Genomic DNA, 20,631 nt, shown 5'->3' with positions numbered 1-20,631 from the left:
CCTCTGGCAATGGGATCAAAATAAAAGCACCAATTCTTATTTGTAATCCAACAGCGTGTCTTAGAATAGATCTCAAGTAAACGTTACAAATAAAATGCTGAAATTAATTTACATTTAAAAATAAATTAGCCCAGTAGCATAAAATTAAATCCAAGGCTCCAAATAAAAATTTCAGCAAATTTCCCTATTATCTGTTAGCACCAAAAAATATCAGCTGCTATACATAAATAATTTGTGCATTATTCATGGGTAGAAGGAAAACAAGCAGCTGTCATGGTAGTCTTTCTTTTCTTTGACCTTAACTTATCCTCTATGATCCTGAATAAATGGTAGGTAGTACCCCTGCACTAAACTTGGGAAGTACTTAATATATTCTCAAAAAGAATTGATCACAGATGTCTAAAAATTAAAACATTTATTAATAAACAACTTAAAGTATCTCTCTTAAATGGGCCAAGAAACAACTGTATGACAAAAGTGAACCCTAGAATATACATATTCCCAGAAGAAAATTTTCCAGGATACCCAGCCAAACAATTTCACCCAAGCACAAAAGTCATTTGCATTGAAGCCTACGGTCATTTCTTTTTCTAATTCTATTCTCTCATTTCCTTCTAAACATGATCTTAATTAAGCATATACTTGTCAAAGACTTCTCTTTGCAAAAGCCATGCGAATAGCAGTCAGGAAGAGAACTCTGAAGCCCAGTCACTCTACAGAGCCAAAGTTTAAATGCCATGTGCCTTGTAACTTAGCTTCTCTGCATCTATTTCCTTGTCTGTAATGGTATTAGGTTGGTGCAAAAGTAATTGCGGGATATTTACCTTATAAGGGTGATAATTAAATACATGAGTGAATAACCTAAAATGTATAGAAAAGTGCCAAGCATGTACTAAATGCTCAAGAGTTTGAGCAATTATCATTCCAGCTTTTTCATCAAACCAAACAGTATCCTCCTAAGCAACCTAGGGGTTACAACGACAAACCTAGTCAGAGGTAAATGAAGGTATTAAATATGTTTGGGAATATAGAGATAATTTGTGAATACAGAGTAAAGATACTAATCCCTAGTTATTATTTCTCACCATAGTATCTGAAATATGTACCTAGTTATTCTTATTTTTATAGATACAGGGGTCTTGCTATGTTGCCTGGGCTGGTCTCAAACTCCTGGCCTCAAGCGATCCTCCTGCTTTGGCCTCCCAAAGTGCTAGGATTACAGGCATGAGCCACTGTGCCCAGCCCTAGTTTTTAAAATGATTTCATTTATGTGTGTGAACCCAAACATTTTGAAAATACTAAAAATTAATATCAATATTTATCTTACTCATTCTTCAGATTATCCTTTAGATTTTCAGTAGTGCCACATAATTTTACAACTAAATTTTATTATAGCTGAACACTTCAAAGAGTTGTCGTTTTGAAATAAATTTTGCTATGATTAGAGAAAATCTATTCAGAAAGTACAATATACATGAATTTATGGCACTTGTCCAAATATTATCGGCATACAAATTATTGTGTAAAGTTTTTTCTTACATATAGGATCTAATATGCAAAGAAAAATGGAATTTGTATTCAAAACAAATAGAAGCAACACTGGCTCCTATATACTAAAAATATAAGACAGATTTTTTTTCTTTAACACTCTGGATACAAATACTAACTGTATGGGTTGAGAACTTTTAAGTTTTCATAATATAAGTCACAAAGTATACAAGTAGAGCTCTATAAATATATCCCCTATAATAATCATATGCAAAACCATTCTATCACAAATACGACCAAAACCCTTTGAAAAACATAAACTACAAACACATTTTCAAAGAAATTATTAATTATAACAACTACAAAAGCAATCAGTATCAATAGTATTTGGCTGTCAGAAATGAAGGGCAGTATAATGTAAAATTCAAATACTGCAAAGTTGTTTTTTGAAGATGTAGTCTTGAGTTTCTTCTTCTTTTTTTTAAATCTTACAGTCAAGGTTTCACCATGTTGCCCAGGCTGGTCTCAAACTCCTGGACTCAAGCAATCCGCCCGCCTCGGCCTCCCAAACTGCTGGGATTACAGGTGTGAGCCACCATGCTTGGCCAAGTTTCTTAATACAAGGTACTAAACACTCTTTCAAAAATAATAAGACTTATACTGTATAAAGCTGAGCTAGAACTCTAAAAAGAAAAAATTAAGCAGCAGATGAAAAGTAGATAAGTGGAAATAATGGTATCAAATATGATTTTATACAAAATGTACCACTCTTCAAATGTGTAAGGCTTAATATGAATATTTTTGGATTGTGAGTGTTGCTTATCCTAATTTTTAAAGCATTAGTCTCAAACCATTCAAAATCCAGTAATTCACAAATGTTTTGACATTAATGTGGACATGGTATAGGATGCAATTTCATGACACCTTACCTATACTGTTCTACCCAATAACAATATAACCTTTGAGCTTAGGAGAGAATATATCTTTTGAATGTTTGATCTCTATATAAATTCTACTTTCTGGAACATCAGAATTTTGTAATATGAACTAATATCCACCAGGAATTGGTCCAAGTTTAAACAAAAGACCCAAAAGAGACATAGGTGTCAAACGGTTTAAGTCTGCTCTATGCAATTATACAGTCATAGTTACTTTTTACAGGAAAGTGCTTTAAAGTCAAAAATATTTGTGTAAAAGGTATTATTAATAGTACTAATACTATCCAAGTACGGGAATTTTAAAAATTAGTTCCCGTTTACTCATTTCCCTTGAAAAGTACCCTTCTGCCACAACGTAAATAAAAAATGGTCCATAAAATGGTGACATTAGACGAATCATAATTTGTGGTGTGGGCCCTTTAAATGGAGACCAAATTTTTATTAATACAAAGCTAGAGAGATTTTATTTCTTCCATATGCCCAAAGTAACTAATATCAACTCGCATTTTCTGTACACCTTAAGGAATTTTTATTTACCATAATGAGAGGTTTAATAACTTATATTAAAGACTACGTAGTGCTCTTTCTGTTGCTGTTCACCAACTGTTTTTATGACGATAACTTCGAGATCTGGAATGTGACCGAAAATGAGAATGCTTTGCTGTTTGTACTTTAGTTTCAGAATTGGTATACCCTTTGGGAGATTTACATGGGGATCTTGCTATTGAGTCAGAATGTCTTCCATGTGATCTTGATTTTGTTCCTGAGCTAGTCTGCTTTTGAGGTGAACTTGACTGTGATTTTCCTATTGACTTGGACCTTTTTTGTAAGGACTTGGACCTTGACCGTCCTCTAGAGCCAAAATTCCTTCTTGGAGTTCTTGACTGCCTTGCTGAGGTAGACCGCCTTGGTAACGATTTGGAACGAGATTTAGACTGGCTATACGAAAATCGCCTGTGTCGAGACCTGCAAATATCCATAATGTTAGAGCATATATTTCACACAAAATAAGAGATCAGAAAACAACACTTTTAGGAACTTAAATACTTTATATAACATTAATTATATTTTTACTAGATAAGCTAAAAACATTTCTTATTTTATTATGCATGCTTTTGGTTCAAACATTAAGTAACAAGTTTGTAATATTTATTATACTAGAATATATGGCCAAAACTTTTTACTTTGCTAGATATATCTTACAGCGATCAGTTCTGAAAAATGCACTTCATATTCAGATTGGGTTATATAGCTCTAAAGAGGTACAAAAATCTGAAGGAAAAAAAGATTTTTAAAAACCCAATTATTTATGCTGGGCATGGTGGCTCACAACTGTAATCCCAGCACTTTGGGAGGCTGAGGCGGGTGGATCATGATGTCAGAGTTTGAGACCAGCCTGGCCAATATGGTGAAACCCTGTCTCTACTAAAAATACAAAAATTAGCTGGGCGTGGTGGCGCGTGCCTGTAGTCTCAGCTACTTGGGAGGCTGAAGCAGGAGAATCACTTGAACCTTGGAGGTGGAGGTTGCAGTGAGCTGAGATCTCACCATTGCACTCCAGTCAGGGTGACAGAGCGAGACTCCATCTTAAAATTAAAAAAAAAAAAAATTATATATATATTTATATATTTTAAGTTCAAATAATGCTTATAAAAATAAAAATCTAGATACAGAACTCTTGGGTCCTGCCATGATAGAACAGCTTGTTATTAGGCTAATCTTCCCATAGAAGACAGCTATATTAAAAAGCTACACAATATTTATTAAACAACTCTTGGAAGGCACTGGAGAATAATCAACACAAGCAGGAAGAACCTGAGGGATTACAAGCCTTGGCTCTTTTACTAAGACCACTGCCAAATGACACCATGGAGGAGTTAAGCCCAACCAGAAAATGGCTATTTGATTAAGCCGAAGAGAGAAAAGTTAGAATTCAGGACTACCAAAATGGGTAAGGCTTGAGAGGCAAAAACTCAAGAGATGAGTGAATTACAGACCCAAAAGTACCTCTAAAGTCTGCCTACAAATTTTCCTTAAATTACTGGCCATCTTCTAAGTTGTGTGTGTATGGGAAGAGATTCCAAGGGGCCAGCAAAAAAATGGAATTCAGAAATTCAAGAACTGAGCAGAAATTTTTATCAGACACACAGTGCTGGGGAAAGAGATCAGAGTTCAGACTCCCAAAAGGCCAATGAGGAACATTAGGCAACAACCCAGATGGGCTACATTCTAGAGGTAAGGACCATCATGCCCTAGGAATGGGCGACAGGCGAGACTCCATCTCAAAATTAAAAGAAAAAAAACAATTATTTAAAGTTCAAAGCCAAAACACAGCAGCTTTAACAATGCCCAAAACCAAGCCTTAACAAGATCAAAGTGATCTGCCAGCATTCTGCCTGCTAGAAGAAAACAACTGTCTTTGGAGAACAATGTCATGTAGCACCACTATAATTTTTTGCCCATAATGTCTAACATGCTATTTTAAAAAATTATGAGGTATGTTAAAAAAAAAAAAAGGCAAGAATGACTAAAAACTAAGGCAAACAAAAGGCAAAAGAATCATTCCCAAAGTGATTTGGATATTGGCATCATCAAACAGGAATGGAAAAATTACTATGAGTAATATATTCAAGAAAATAAGAGGAAAAGACAAAACAGATAAAAAGATAGTTTCAGTGGAAAACTAGAATCTATAAAAAGAAACAGACATTTAAAACTAAAAATATATGATATCTGAAATTAAAAAGTCACCAGATGGTCTTAGCAGGAATCTGGATATAGCAAAAGAAATAGTGAACTAGGCTAGGTGGCTCATACCTGTAATCCTAACACTTTGGGAGGCCAAGGCAAGTGGATCACCTGAGGTCAGGAGTTCAAGACCAGCCTAAGATGGTAAAACCCCATATCTACTAAAAATACAAAAATTAGCCAGGCTTGGTGGCACATGACTGTAATCCCAGCTACCTGGGAGGCTGAGGCAGGAGAATCGCTTGAACTTGGGAGGTGGAGGTTGCAGTGAGCCAAGATCATGCCATTGCACTCTAGCCTGGGCAACAAGAGAAAACCTCAAACTAAAAAAAAAAAAAAGAAGAAGAAATAGTGAACTAAAAGATCATTAGAAAAACATCCTACTGAAAGACAATGCAAGAAAAGGAATTTTAAGAAATCCATACAAGAACACAACAGATATGTAGTATATAGTCACACAGGCAAGAAGAAAGACTGAATAAGGCAGCAGCAATATTTGAAGACATAATGGCCTAGAATTTTACAAAACTAACAAAAAGCATTAACTCACAATTTAAAAAAGCTCAATAAACTCCACATAGACAAAGAAAACTGTACTAGGCACATCACAGTGAAACTGCTGAAAACCAAAGTCAAAGAAAAAATCTGAAAACCAGCTGGGCACAGTGGCTCATGCCTGTAATTCCAGCACTTTGGGAGGCCAAGGCAGGCGATCACCTGAGGTCAGGAGTTCAAGACCAGCCTGGCCAATATGGAGAAACTCCGCCTCTACTAAAAATACAAAAATTAGCTGGGTGTGGCGGTGTGTGCCTGTAATCCCAGCTACTCAGGAGGCTCAGGCAGGAGAATTGGTCCAATCCAGGAGGTGGATGTTGCAGTGAGCAGACTTTGTGCCACTGCACTCCAGCTTGGACAACAGAGTGAGACTCTGTCTCAAAAAAAAAAAATCTGAAAACCTTGCCAAAGAATGAAAGACAAATTACCTTCAAAGGAGCAATCATAAGACCAACAACAGACTATGCATATCAGAAAAACAACAGAATGACATTTTTAAAGAGGAAAAAAAAGTCACTGCCAAATAGAATTCTATGTACAGCAAAAATATTTTTCATAAATGAATATTAAATAAAAATGTTTTCAAACAAAAGCTGAGATAATTCACTATAGGCAGATGTATATTATAAGAAATACTAAATATTCACTGCCCTGGTACTTCCTGGTGAGGTGAAAGAGAAAAAAAAGAAATACTAAATATTCTTTAGACTGAAGAAAAATGATACTATATAGTAATAATGAACTAGAAGAAGAAATTTAAAAAGCTTTCTTTGGAGAATAACATCATGCAGAGCCTCTTTAATTTTTGGTTTTACTTGTTTATTTTTGAGACAGTCTCGCTCTGTCACTCAGGCTGGAGTGCAGTGGTGCAAGCTTGGCTCACTGCAACCTCATCCTCCCAGGTTCAAGCAATTCTCCTGTCTCAGCCTCCCAAGTAGCTGGGATTACAGGCACGTGCCACCATGCCTGGCTAATTTTTGTATTTTTAGTAGAGACGAGGTTTCACCATGTCAGCAAGGCTTGTCTGACCTCAAGTGATCCACCTGCCTCAGCCTCCGAAAGTGCTGGGATTACAGGCATGAGTCACTGCACCTGGCTTCTCTTGAATTTTTTATTATATATTTATACTGAAAATATATTGATATCAAATATGTTCTGGAATAAAATCATAGTCTTTTAGAAATTATTAAATTTCATTTTGTGGACAATTGTAGGAAACAAAATGAAGAAAATACGCTTGAAAAAAATCCTAAAATAGGAACATTTAGAGTTCTAACATACACATTTCTTGATATAAAGTGAAAAAAGATTTATGGAATACCTTTTAAAATTTTAATTTAATTAATTTATTTATTTATTTTGAGACAGAGTCTTGCTCTGTTGCCCAGGTTAAAATGCAGTGGCGCAATCTTGGCTCACTGCAGCCTCCACCAGGTTCAAGCAATTCTTGTGCCTCAGCTTTCTAAGTAGCTGGAACTACAGGCATGCGCCACCATGCCCAGCTAATTTTTGTACTTTTAGTAGAGATGGGGTTTCACCACATTGGCCAGGCTGGTCTTGAACTCCTAGCCTCAAGTGATCTGCCTGCTCCAGCCTCTCAAACTGCTGGGATTACAGATGTGAGCTACCATGCCCAGCCTGGAATATCTAATATGAGCTAGCAACTACTGCTAAGTGCCAGAGTTATAAACATGAGTTAGACAAAAGTCCTTGTCTCTAGAAATTCATAGCCTAGTGCAGCAACAAACTAGTTTTCTGCTATATCCATTGAAGAAAAAATAAAAGACCTCTTTTAAGTCCAAGGTAATGCCACATATACTGCATACATTTATGGTATATGTTGGCTTTTGTATTCTGATCCATATACATACATACAAACATATACACATATAAATATACACATATGCTCACATACCCACCCACTGATAATCTGATCCTTATGAATACTTTGAGAGCTAGGTCAGATTTCATTCTTTGCAATACAATTTTTATTTTTATTATTTATTTGAGACAGGGTCTCACTTCATTGCCCAGGTTGGAGTGTGGTGGTGTAATCATGGCTTACTGCAGCCTTGACCTAGTGGGCTCAAGCAGTCCTCCGACCTCAGCTCACCCTCTTCTTCCCTCCCAGTAGCTGGAACAGGCATGTGCCACCACACCTGGCTACTTTTTTTTTTTTTTTTTTTTTTTTTTTTTTTTTTTTTTGAGACGGAGTTTCGCTCTTGATACCCAGGCTGGAGCGCAATGGCGCGATCTCGGCTCACCGCAATCTCCGCCTCCTGGGTTCAGGCAATTCTCCTGCCTCAGCCTCCTGAGTAGCTGGGATTACAGGCACGCGCCACCGTGCCCAGCTAATTTTTTGTATTAGTAGAGACGGGGTTTCACCATGTTGACCAGGATGGTCTCGATCTCTTGACCTCGTGATCCACCCGCCTCGGCCTCCCAAAGTGCTGGGATTACAGGCTTGAGCCACCGCGCCCGGCCTTTTTTTTTTTTTTTTTTTTTAAGACATAGACATAGGGGGTCTCACTATGTTGCCCAGACTGGTCTCTTGACTTCCTGGACTCAAGTGATCTCACTCTGGCCTCCCAGAGTGCTGGGATCACAGATGTGAGCCAATGCACCTGGCCATAATACAGTTTTTAAAATGAGAAAAACTGGGGTCAGGGAGGTTAAACAATGGTCTCAGAACAAGTACAAAACAGAATAGCATTGTCCTGAAAGATGTGGTCCTTTTATCCCTGATACTCCATGATTTGAGATAGTCAAGTGTTATACTTCCAGTAGAAGGCAGAAAATGATGTGAATATCTACCTTACTTAAATCAAGCAGGAGAAAAAAACTGGTTCACTAAGGCTGTAATGAATTTAGAAACAATCAATTTAAATTCTTTTTTTTTTTTGAGACGGAGTCTTGCTTTGTCACCCAGGCTGTCGTGCAGTGGCGTGATCTTGGCTCACTGCAACCTCTGCCTCTCAGGTTCACGTGATTCTCCTGCCTCAGCCTCCTGAGTAGCTGGGACTACAGGTGCATGCCACCACGCCTGGATTTTTTTTTTTTTTTTGAGATGGAGTCTCGCTTTGTCACCCAGGCTGGAGTGCAGTGGCACTGTCTTGGCTCACTGCAACCTCTGTCTCCTGGGTTCAAAAAATTCTCTTGCCTCAGCCTCCTGAATAGCTAGGGTTACAGGCATGTGCCACCACACCCAGCTAATTTTTGTATTTTTGATGGACACGGGTTTCACCATGTTGGCCCGGCTAGTCTCAAACTCCTGACCTCAGGTGATCTGCTTGCCTTGGCCTTCCGAAGTGCTGGGATTATAGGCATGAACCACTGCACCTGGCCCGTATTTTTAGTAGACACAAGGTTTCACCATATTGGCCAGGATGGTCTTGAACTCCTGACCTCAAATAATCCACCCACCTCTGCCTCCCAAAGTGCTAGGATTACAGGTGTGAGCCACCACCTCTGGTCCATATAATGTCTGTTGTGATTCACTTATTATTCTAATAGAAATAAACCCCTGGCTAGCAAAATAAATAACTTGCAAATATCTTTTGCCCTCCCCCACAATTACTATTTAATATGTCTTCTTCAATACTGCCATACTTGGAACTTATTCTTGATAATAACTTACCTTTCACAAGTAAATTGATTTACATTAACTTTAGTCAACCACCTTTCATAAAGGATTTTATTATATGTCTTTTTCTTCTTGGTTTTTTGTTTTTTTTTTTCAGAGATTGGGGTCTCTCTCTGTTGCCCCAGGCTAGTCTTGAACTCCTGGCATCAAGTGATGCTCCCATCTCAGCCTCCCAAAGTGCTGAGCTTACTGCACCTGGTCATTTTATTATATTTCTTATGCATTTAAACATTTTTAATGTTGAAGATTCCAAATTGTTGGGCACATTTAGGAAAATTTTATTTATCTAAAATTTATCACATTTTTTTTTTTTTAAATTTTTCTTTTACCCAACAAGTAGTACAAGAATTTTTCTTTTTTTTTTGAGATAGAGTCTTGCTCTGTTGCCTAGGCTGGAGTACAGTGGTGCGATCTCAGCTCACTGCAAGCTGTGCCTCCCAAGTTCAAGTGATTCTCCCACCTCAGCCTCCTGAGTAGTTGGGATTACAGGTGTGTGCCACCATGCCTGGCTAATATTTGTATTTTTAGTAGAAACGGGGTTTCATCATGTTGGTGAGGCTGGTCTCGAACTCCTGACCTGTGATCCATCTGGCTTGGGCTCCCAAAGTGCTGGGATTACAGGTGTGAGCCACTACGCCCAGCCGAGTATGTATTTTCTTACTTTTTGTTTTTTGTTCACTATATATTCTCTTCTCATATAAAAAAATTAAGTCTGTAACTTTAACATAAGAATGAATCCAATAAACCCAAGTTAAATAACAATATATGATAGAGAAGAGCATTATCTTTTAACAGAAATTGATTATTTTTGTACATTAAACAAAATGACTCAAGTGACTGTTTATAAAAACTTTAAAATATTTTCCAGGCTGGGTGCAATGACTCACACCTGTAATCCTAGCGCTTTGGGAAGCTGAGGCGGGAGAATCACTTGAGTCCAAGAATTTAAGACCAGTCTGGGCAACATAGCAGGAACCCCCCATCTCTACAAAATAATAAAAATATTAGCCTGGTGTGGTGGTGCACACCTGTAGTATCCGCTACTTGGGAGGCTGAGGTGGGAGGATTACTTGAGCCTGGGAGATCAAGGCTACAGAGGGCCACGATAGTGCACCACTGCACTCCAGCCTGGAAAACAGTGAGACCCTATCAAAAAATATATATATATATTTTCCAGAAAAAGTAGAAAATAAAGTTTTCAGTCCCTGCATTTTGTACTCACTCTTTAAGGCTGTCTGACCGCCTCCTATTTCTTCCCCATGAAGAACTTCTACTTCGAGTTCTTCTTTGGCTGGGGCTTCTTGATCTCCTGTGATCACTTGGAGAACAAGGATGACGTTCTTTTGATTTCATTTGGCCTGGTGCTGGAACATCAAGAAGAAGACGTATAATTCGTTACCTGAATACCACAGTAACAGCCACTCAACTAGTAATCATTTTCTGAAAGAATTTTACATTAAAAAAATCAGTCATCACTAAAACTCATTCTGCTGAATAAATAAAATCTAACATTCAGTCACACTTACTTTTGCGATCACCTTGTGCAAACTGTATTTCAATTTGACGGCCACATACCCACTTTCTATTGAGGTTATAAAGCGCATCTTCAGCATCTCGAACATCTTCAAATATGACTAGCTGTTAAGGACACTTTGAACATGAGATATCAAGTAAACATATTTTAAAAGTATTATTTACATGTGAAATGAAATTAATAGGAAAATAAAGTTCAAGTTACTAAGCTCACATCTTCAATATGATATGAATAATCAGAAAAAAGCTTTCACTTGACCCATTATGATTTAGAAGAGTGAGTCTAAAAATAAAAAGAACAAAAGCAAACGTGTAACTATACCTTTAGTGTCTATAATAGTGTAGCTGCGGTATGCATGTATAATTTGAACTACAAGAAAAAAAAAGTCCAAAATTGGCTAGCATTATAAAATTATAAACTGTTTAGGACTCACTCCCTTCTTTCAGATAAAGGATCCATCAGGTTTTTCACTGAATATCAGCATGCAGAAGGCTTTATTCTGAAATTAAAATTACTCTCTCATTAAAAGACTTTTAAATTTGACATTTAAGAAAGATTACTTACAAACAAAACCAGACATATACAAGTGAGTTAAAATAAAAACTGATTCAGTCCTTTAAAAATGATATCTACCTTTGAACCTACCACTTTATTTTTTTATTTATTTTTATTTATTTTTAATTTTTTTGAGACAGAGTTTCGCCCTTGTTACCCAGACTGGAGCGCAATGGCGCGATCTCGGCTCACCGCAACCTCCACCTCCTGGGTTCAAGCAATTCTCCTGCCTCAGCCTCCCGAGTAGCTGGGATTACAGGCACGAGCCACCATGCCCAGCTAATTTTTGGTATTTTTAGTAGAGACGGGGTTTCACCATGTTGACTAGGATGGTCTCGATCTTTTGACTTCGTGATCCACCCACCTCGGCCTTCCCAAGTGCTGGGATTATAGGCGTGAGCCACCACGCCCGGCCGAACCTACCACTTTAAACATTTATTTTTAATTTTTTTGAGATGGAGTTTCACTCTTGTCACCTAGGCTGGAGTGCAATGGTGTGATCTCAGCTCATTGCAACCTCCGTCTCTGGGGTTCAAGAGATTCTCCCGCATTAGCCTCTGGAGTAGTTGGGATTACAGGCACACGTCACCACTCCTGGCTAATTTTTGTATTTTTGGTAGAGATGAGGTTTCACCATGTTGGTCAGGCTGGTCTCGAACTCCTGATTTGAGGTGATACACCTGCCTCAGCCTCCCAAAGTGCTGGGATTACAGGCATGAGCACTGTGCCTGGCCAAACATTTCTCTTTTTACTACTTGGGATATAGATATAAAAGAAACATAAAAGCAATCTGTAAATATCTGGAATTACATATATTGGTTTGTAAATCCCACTAAACTTCCTTATGTATATAAATTATATAATATTAAACCTAGCTATAATGGAAATTAGCTATATAAAAATAAATAACTTTTTTTTATAAGATTTTTACTGGTTTAATTAAAAAATATAACAAACAGAAAAAGCTCAAGAAATGCAATATAAAACGAGACTTTGGCAATTACCTCAATGTCACTTGATCTTGAACCTTGACCTTTACTCTTTAAGGCTTGCAAGGTGGACTTTATAAGAGACGCAGAACCAACAAAATCAGACTTGGCTTTGACTCTGGAACTCTGAGTAAATGTAGGAAAGCCGAAGTCTCAACCTGGTGTTGGCTTTGTCTTTTGCTTGATAAAGACTTCCCCTCTTCCAGGTCTTTATATCTGTGTCCACCCTCCCTCTTTACTCCTTGATGCTTGAACTTTAGGTGCCTTTTGTCTCGCCTGCTGGATTTATGCTTGGATTCTAGCTAACAGGTTGGTTCAAACTGGGGGGCGCTTGCCAGCTACTGTGGACTGCTTTAGATCTTCTGAGATAAAGAAATAAACACATTTAATTAGGCAATATTAATATCATATGCTACTGAATACATATATGTATAAGCACACATATGCAGTATATTCACATGCACACAATAAAATAAAGGATATTGAACATAAGCAAATCCTCTTGGACGGCGCGTGTAGAAGTCAAGTGGAATGTAAACGTCTACTATAGGGCCGTATCGACCAAACTCACGGCGCAAGTCCTCAGGCCTGAAGTGTTTTAGAAATAAGGCAAAGAAATACGAATAGCTGGATTAAAATATTTTGCCTACAGAAATCCCCTTGAAACCTTCAAAAGAAAGAACATCATCTAGACCAGCATTATCTAAAATTGTTTTTTGTAAGAATCATGCAAGGTTTTGAAAGGAAGGGAAAAAAGAAAGAAAAAAAACATTCTCAGGCCAGGCATGGTGGCTCACATCTATAATCCCAGCACTTTGGGGAACCAAGGTATGTGGATCACTTGAACTCCTGAACTCCAGCCTGGGCAACATGGTGAAACCCCGTCTCTACAAAAAATGCAAGAATTAGCCAGACTTGGTAGCATGTGCCTGTAGTCCCAGCTACGCGGGAGGCTGAAGTGGGAGAATCACCTGAGCGCAGGGAGGTTGAGGCTGCAGTGAGCCAAGATCACACCACTGCACTCCAGCCTGGGTGACAGAATGAGACCCTGTCTTAAAAAAAAACCAAAAAAACAAAATCCCCCCAAAACCCCCTAGATTCTCAGACCTCTCTTGGAGGTTCTGATTCAGGTAGTCTGGATTAGAGGCTGGAAATCTGTATCTTTACAAGCACTCCAGGTGGTTGTTATGCTTAATTTCCAGAAACACTGACCAAGCATATCTACCTCTGAAAGTTATTATAAGACCAAGTAAGTAATTGTTTCACTAAGAACACATTCATTTTGCCTCACTATAATTTCATGTTTATGTTAATCTTGTTTTCAGATTGTAAGACTTAGATTCTAAAGAAGTCCTAAAATTATTTCTCAGGCTTTAAAGAAAATGAGTGTTCTAATATTAAACATAAAACAAAGTAACTACTGTATTCCCAAATTGGACAAGTATTTTGAGCCTGCTATATGCCTTCTAGTGTGATTAGGTACTTCAAAAGGGATATCAAAAAAAATTAAATAGCATGATACTAATCTTCATGAGGCTACAATTTAACTGAAGAGACAAAATATTTGGCAGTAATAGCTAATAGTTACAGTGCATTTATATATTAGCCACCGTTCACCTTACAACCATTTAATTCTTACAAGATCCCTGTAGTTATTTATAGGTGATATAAACAGATTACAGGTTATTTACAGGTGATACAAACAGATTACAGGTGATATTGACAGATTAACCCTTCTTTTTTTTTTTTTTTTGAGACGGAGTTTCGCTCTTGTTACCCAGGCTGGAGTGCAATGGCGCGATCTTGGCTCACCACAACCTCCGCCTCCTGGGTTCAGGCAATTCTCCTGCCTCAGCCTCCTGAGTAGCTGGGATTAGAGGCACGCGCCACCATGCCCAGCTAATTTTTTGTATTTTTAGTAGAGACGGGGTTTCACCATGTTGACCAGGATGGTCTCGATCTGTTGACCTCGTGATCCACCCGCCTTGGCCTCCCAAAGTGCTGGGATTACAGGCGTGAGCCACCGCGCCCGGCCCGACAGATTAACCCTTCTAAGGTTACTGAGCCAGCAAGTGACAGAGCCAGAAATCAAATTTTCAGTCTCACACTAGTCCATCTTCTTTTTTCTTTCTTTCTTTCTTTTTTTTTTTTTTTCTGAAACAGAGTCTTGCTCTGTCGCCTTGCTGGAGTGCAGTGGTGCGATCTCAGCTCACTGTAACTTTGGCCTCCCAGGTTCAAGCGATTCGTCTGCCTCTCAGCCTCCTGAGTAGCTGGGACTACAGGCAAGCACCACCATACCCGGCTAATTTTTTCACATTTTAGTAGAGACAAGGTTTCACCATCTTGGCCAGGATGGTCTCAATCTCCTGATCTCATGATCCGCCCACCTTGGCCTCCCAAAGTGCTGGGATTACAGCCGTGAGCCACCATGCCTAGCCTAGTCCATCTTCTTAACCACTACACCCTACTACTTCATGGTGCTATCATAGGGATTCAGCATCAAACTATGATCACAAAATGTGGCTCACGAGAAATAAAGATACAAAGATGACTAATAAGCTTCTAGCTTGTTAGTGTCAGTTACAAAATTAGATGGTGTCAGTTACAAAAATTAGAAAAGAGAACTAGGCTAGATCAAGGAGGGAGAAAAGAGGCAAAAAAAACAACTTCCAGGTTTAGAAATGCAGAATTTGAGGTGATGGTAGAACATTGATAAGAATTCTGTAAGCAACTGAAAATTATTACATACATTATATTAATGCGTATTAATATAATTAATAATTATAATAATTAAGTCTCAAGACTAGAAGCCAGTGATTAAGGCTACAGATGGGGATTTAGAAATTATTACACATAAGACTGAACTAATATTGACGAAGCATCCTACTATATGCCAGTAGCACAGTCAATATTATGACATACTTTATTTAACTTAACACTCATATAACATGTCTGTTTTTACTATTAGTTTTTGAACACAGTGACAATGTCTTTTTTCTTTCACTTATTCAGAATTCAGCAAATACTTATTGAGCACTTACTATGTGCAAGTTTCTAGGAATATGGTGAGAAACAAGGACTGTACAATTCCTGCTCCCACAGATCACAGACTGGCATAAAGAGTCTCAACCTCTCCTGAGTATTGTAATCATCTATGAGGGGATATTATAGACAGAGGCACCCCAATCTGATGCATTAACTCTGGACCTAATTAGTGTTTTCCATAGTGAGGCCTAAATTATGTTTAAATTTTTCAGGATTTCACAGGCAATTCTGAGACTGAAGGTTGAGAATCACTGCTAAAGCAGGTGTCTTCACCAGCATATCTCTGTACCTAATGTAGCTGCTGGGCACACAGTAGGTACTCAACATACGTTTGCCTATCAATGAGTAAAGAACACATTATTGTTACCATTTAAGAGTAAAGGACACTGAGAGTGAGAAGTTACCTTGCCCAGAGAGCTACACAGCCAGTAGCAGAGCTAGGATTCAAATGAAGGTCTTCTTAGACAACCAATCCCATCAACCAAATGTAGTGGCTAAGAGGAAATGGATCATAGATCATATAAAGGAGGAAGCTGGAGCACTGTGTGTCACAGAGGTTTGGAGTCCTGGAAGCCAAGGGTGATGAGAGTTGGATGGAATAGATCTTTTCAAAAGAACCAATTCCCATTCATTGTCTCCACTCCCTCACCTGTTAGCTGTTGTTTTATTTTCACTTATTTTTGCACTTTTGGTATGATCTACTTCAACATTCAAAAAAAGCACAGAGAATAATAAATACCCATGTATCTACCAAACATCTCAGTATTTGCCATATTTGCCATAATTTTCAGTATTTTTGAAGAAATTAGATATTATATCCTTCTGTTACCAATGGAGGGTCTTGACTATGAGTCTTCCAGGTTCTTGGCATTTTTAACAAACAATTGGACCAAAACGCACAAAGCTATGAAAAAAAATGAAGCAATGAAAGCACAGATTTACTGAAATGAAAGGTTACTCCACAGAGTGGGAGCAGACTCAAGCAAGTGGTTCAAGTGTACTGGTTACAGAATTTTCTGGGGTTTAAATGCCCTCTAAGGTTTCCCATTGGTCACTTGGTTACACCCTATTTAAATGAAGACTTGACAGGCAACCAATCAGAGGCTGAAGTGAAGGTTCAAAGTTACACATGAAGAGGTGGCCTGGGACCAGTCTGATTGGTTGCAGGAGGGGACCAGTCAGAGGTAGTTTCCATTTTTCATCTGCAATGCAGCGTAAAGGGAGTAGCCTCTGATCCTTTTGTTACTTGGGTGTAGAGAGGTGGAGTTTTCCTTTGGATTCAGTTATAGGAAGTCAGCATCAATCAGTCTTAGGTTCCCTGCCTCCAGACCCTATTCTCCTGCTTCAGTATCACCAGCAAAGAATTATTGGTGGGCTGGAGGGTATGCCTATCTCAGCTTCACTACATGTTCTTCTAAAGTGGCCCAACCAACTTACACTTCCGAAAACATGTGTTAGAATTCCCACTGTTGCCCAGGCATGGTGGCTGACACTTGTAATACCAGCAGTCTGGGAGGCCAAGGTGGGAGGACTGCTTGAGCCCAGGAGTTCAAGACAAGCCTGAGCAACATAATGAGACCCCATCTCTACAAAAAAATAAAATAAAAATCAGCTGGACATGGTAGCTATAATCCCAGCTACTCAGGAGGCTGAGGCAGAAGGATCACTTGAGCCCAAGAGTTTGAGACTGCAGTAAGCTATGATCATGCTACTGCACTCCAGTTTGGGAGACACGGCAAGACCCCATTTCTTTTTTGGTCTTTTTTTTTTTTGAGATGGAGTCTGACTTTGTCACCCAGGCTGGGGTGCTGTGGCACAATCTCGGCTCACTGCAGCCTTCACCTCCCAGGTTCAAGCAATTCTCCTGCCTCAGCCTCCCAAGTAGCTGGGACTACAGGCATGTACCACCATACCCAGCTGATTTTTGTATTTTTAGTAGAGACAGGGTTTCACCATATTGGCCAGGCCGGTCTCAAACTCCTGATCTCGTGATCTGCCCACCTAAGCCTCCCAAAGTGCTGGGATTACAGGCATGAGTCACTGCGCCCAGCCACAGCTTTTGTTTAAAGACAAGGTCTCTCTGTCACCCAAGCTGGAGTCCAGTAGTGTGATCATAAGTCACTGTAACCTTGACCTCCCCAGCTCAAGTGATCCTCCCACCTCAGCTTCCCCAGTAAATGGGACTACAGGTGTGTCACACAACCGGCTATATTTTACAACTTTCTTTATTATTTTTGAGACAAAGTCTCACTCTACTGCCCAGGTTGGAGTGCAGTGGCCTGATCTCAGCTCACTGCCAACCTCCACCTCCAGGATTCAAGCGATTCTTGTGCCTCAGCCTCCCAAGCAGCTGGGATTACAGGCGCAAGTCACCATTCCTGGCTAATTTTTGTATTTACGTAGAGACGGGGTTTCACCATGTAGGCCAGGCCGGTCTCAAACTCCTGGCCTCAAGTGATCCGCCTGCCTCGGCCTCCCAAAGTGCGGGGATTACAGGCGTGAGCCACCACACCCAGCCTTGTATTTTACAGCTTTTAACTCTACCAATGGGATTTTCATAGGATTCAACTTACTAAATGCTAACATCTAAAGACTGAGTTTACACATACAAAATCCAGATTTCTGACTTCTCTTGAAAACTAGAAAATGTCAACAAGAAGTCCAGATGTCTACATAGCAGCTATCAGATGGAGTTTAGAGGCAGATGCTGCTTTTAGATGTCACATTTCCTTTTCTATTTGCTACAGTCCACACCATCCTACTGTGCTTTATAAGCTGGCAGCTTCAATTCCTATGGCCATTAGAATTGGAAACCTGATTTTTCTGCATACGCCCTGAAGAGGCTTGATACTTATTCCGTTTTCAAACTGTCTGTTTAACTGCAAGATTTTTTTTTATTCTGCCCAAATTATGAATTTTGCTCGTGTTTTCTATGTAATATATTGATAAACAGGCTGAGAGAAGAAATGTAAACAAGGCATCTTTTAGATGTTAACTAAGATATAGTAATCACAGCATACAGTTGTGATATATGTACTTGGGGTGATCAAATAAAAAATACTTGGCAGGGCGCGGTGCCTTGCGCCTGTAATCTTAGCACTTTGGGAGGCTGAGGCGGGCAGATCAGTTAAGGTCGGGAAAGCCTGGCCAACATGGCGAAACCTCATCTTTATTAAAAATACAAAAATTCGCCAGATGTGGGAGGGCACATGCCTGTACTCCCATCTACTCAGGAGGTAAGGCAGGAGAATCGCGAACCCAGGAGGTGGAGGTGCAGCGAACCAAGACTGGGCCACTGCACTCCAGCCTGGGCGACAGAGTGAGACTCCGTCTCAAAAATATAAATAATAAAAAAAAAAATATTTAACGTTTATTTACTCCTCAAAGGTAAATTCTGATACTCCAGATGACTATGGAGTCATGAGCTCCATATATCTGCACCTGTCTGGCCCCAGGTAAGTCATTAAAACTCTTAGTTTCTTATATTGTTTACTGAGAACAGCATGGGAAAAAAAAACAAAAAAAAAAACTCTTGCTTCCGCTCTCCCTTATGTACAATAAAACAATATTGCATAGGTAGAAAGGTTAGGGGCAAGTAAATGAAATAAGCCTAGTGAAATGAAAAAGTCTATTACCATTCCCTCTCCCCCCGCCCCCAATCCCTCCAGCTCCATTAAGGAAGGAAGTGCTATATGAAGAAGTCATTCCTTAAAATCTGTGTTCAGACACTCTGTGGACAGACTTCTCAAAGGAGGACGGGGTGGGGCAGAAGGGACTATCAGGATCAACCAGGTGAGTCCATCCAAGCTGTTAAAAGGGGTATTAATACTGGACTCAGAACTTTAAAGAAAAACGCACTGATCTCATTCACTGAAGTTATCTTTTGTATGCAGAATAAAATTATGTGAATACAATGTAAGGAGCACCGTCTGTAAGTAGATCAGAACTGGGGGAAAGAAACTGTAAGGCCCGAGTACGCATTATGGTACAGTACGTTCTCACCAGCCCCAATTCCTCTTCATCTAGAAGGGTTGGACGCGCGGTTTTATCGCGGCACGGTGACAAAGGGGCTGAAACGCGGGCACTCGCTGGAGCGCAAACCCTCCCGGCTCGAGGCGGGGAGCGACCCGGGCCCCGGAGAGGGGCGCCCCTTGCCCCACCGCCCGCCGGCTGAGGTGCCGAGGCGGGGAAAGCGGCGAGGGCCCGGGACGCGGTGTGCGCGGCGCCTGGGCTGAACCCCGGCCGGGAAGGCGGACGCGCGAGTCCCGCCCAGGCCGCGGAGTGGCCCGAAGGCTCACACCTCCCTCGGGGAGGTGCCTCCGCCGGCGGCGCAGCCAGGGCCCGCGGGGAGGCTCCGTGCAGCCCCGCTGGGCCTCGGCCGGGCTCCGCGGCGCGGCCGTTACCCTACCCCTCCTCCGCGCCCCCAACCTGCAGCCGCGGCCGTTCACCTGGTGGCGTCCGCGACGTTCCTGATGAACAGGGAGGTGTTGGGAGGCCTCGTGTAGCGAGACATGACCGCTTCCTCCGTTCCCTCCGGGTCTGCCCGCAGCCGCTGGGCTCGCTCCCTCTCCCGCTACCACCGCTGCCGCCACAGGAGCTCCGCCGGCCCCCGGCGCGACCCCCTCCCCTCGGCCTCAGCCCCGCTAGCGCGCAGCCGCAGAGGCCGGCGCGGAGGGGGCACTGCACGGCGCGAGCCTGGACGCACTGGCCGGGGGCGGGGTCGGGGCCGGCGTGGGCCCGGGGGCCGCGGGAATCCCGAGGACAGGAGCGCCGGGGTTCCGAGGCCATATGGGATCTGGGGATGAGGGTTCCTGGAGTACGACGGAATTTGGGGAGGGGGCGGCGGGGATCAGGGTGTGTCAGGAGGGCGGAGGCCAGAGGGGGCCTGGGGACCCAGAGGTGGTGGCGGGGCTGCAGCTGGGTGGAGGTGGGGTCGGTGAGAGCCGTGCTCAACCAGGCCCCCACCCAGCCGCCGCTCCCCTCAGCGTATCGTCCTCGGCCCAGGACCTTGGCAATTTGGTAGGCCTCCTACCCCTCTTGTCTTGAGCCTTCCGCTTTCCAACTGTGAAGTCTCGGTTTTGTTCGGATTTGTTTTTTAATAGAGACGGGGGTCTCACTGCGTTGCCCAGGTGGTCT

At 40.9% G+C, this 20,631-nt stretch overlaps 1 protein-coding gene across 5 annotated transcripts; it reads right to left on the bottom strand.

Moving 5' to 3' along the window:
• Positions 1-396: 396 nt before the first annotated feature.
• On the bottom strand, positions 397-20,192 carry SRSF12 (serine and arginine rich splicing factor 12). 5 transcript variants are annotated; one of them, XM_064360852.1, is made up of 5 exons: positions 19,944-20,192; positions 12,466-12,812; positions 10,899-11,022; positions 10,595-10,736; positions 397-3,392 (listed from the first exon to the last, which is right to left on the bottom strand). In XM_064360852.1, exons 4-5 carry the CDS (start codon positions 10,723-10,725, stop codon positions 3,023-3,025), a joined length of 501 nt encoding a protein of 166 aa, XP_064216922.1. In that variant the 5' UTR covers positions 10,726-10,736; positions 10,899-11,022; positions 12,466-12,812; positions 19,944-20,192; the 3' UTR covers positions 397-3,022. The 5 variants fall into 5 exon arrangements, with proteins under 5 accessions (XP_064216922.1, XP_064216923.1, XP_012299677.1 ...); XM_064360853.1 differs by having other exon boundaries at positions 10,899-11,010; XM_012444254.3 differs by lacking the exon at positions 12,466-12,812 and adding an exon at positions 12,934-13,038 and having other exon boundaries at positions 10,899-11,002; positions 19,944-20,061.
• Between the last annotated feature and the right edge of the window lie 439 nt (positions 20,193-20,631).

Source organism: Aotus nancymaae, unplaced genomic scaffold (genome assembly GCF_030222135.1).
Source record: "Aotus nancymaae isolate 86718 unplaced genomic scaffold, 86718_ANA_hifiasm-v0.15.2.pri h1tg000040l, whole genome shotgun sequence".
Taxonomy (NCBI): Eukaryota; Metazoa; Chordata; class Mammalia; order Primates; family Aotidae; genus Aotus; species Aotus nancymaae.
Note: the sequence above shows the minus strand (reverse complement) of the source record. Positions and strands in the feature narration are given on the sequence as shown.

Bases quoted from the DNA above. Each gene is read 5' to 3' on its own strand.
- SRSF12 (XM_012444254.3), bottom strand. From the start codon at position 20,008: ATGTCTCGCTACACGAGGCCTCCCAACACCTCCCTGTTCATCAGGAAC. The intron at 13,039-19,943 runs GTGAACGGCCGC...AAAACACTTCAG, and splicing joins AACGTCGCGGACGCCACCAG to GCCTGAGGACTTGCGCCGTG. The intron at 3,393-10,594 runs GTGAGTACAAAA...GGATATTTGCAG, and splicing joins CGGTCAGACAGCCTTAAAGA to GTCTCGACACAGGCGATTTT.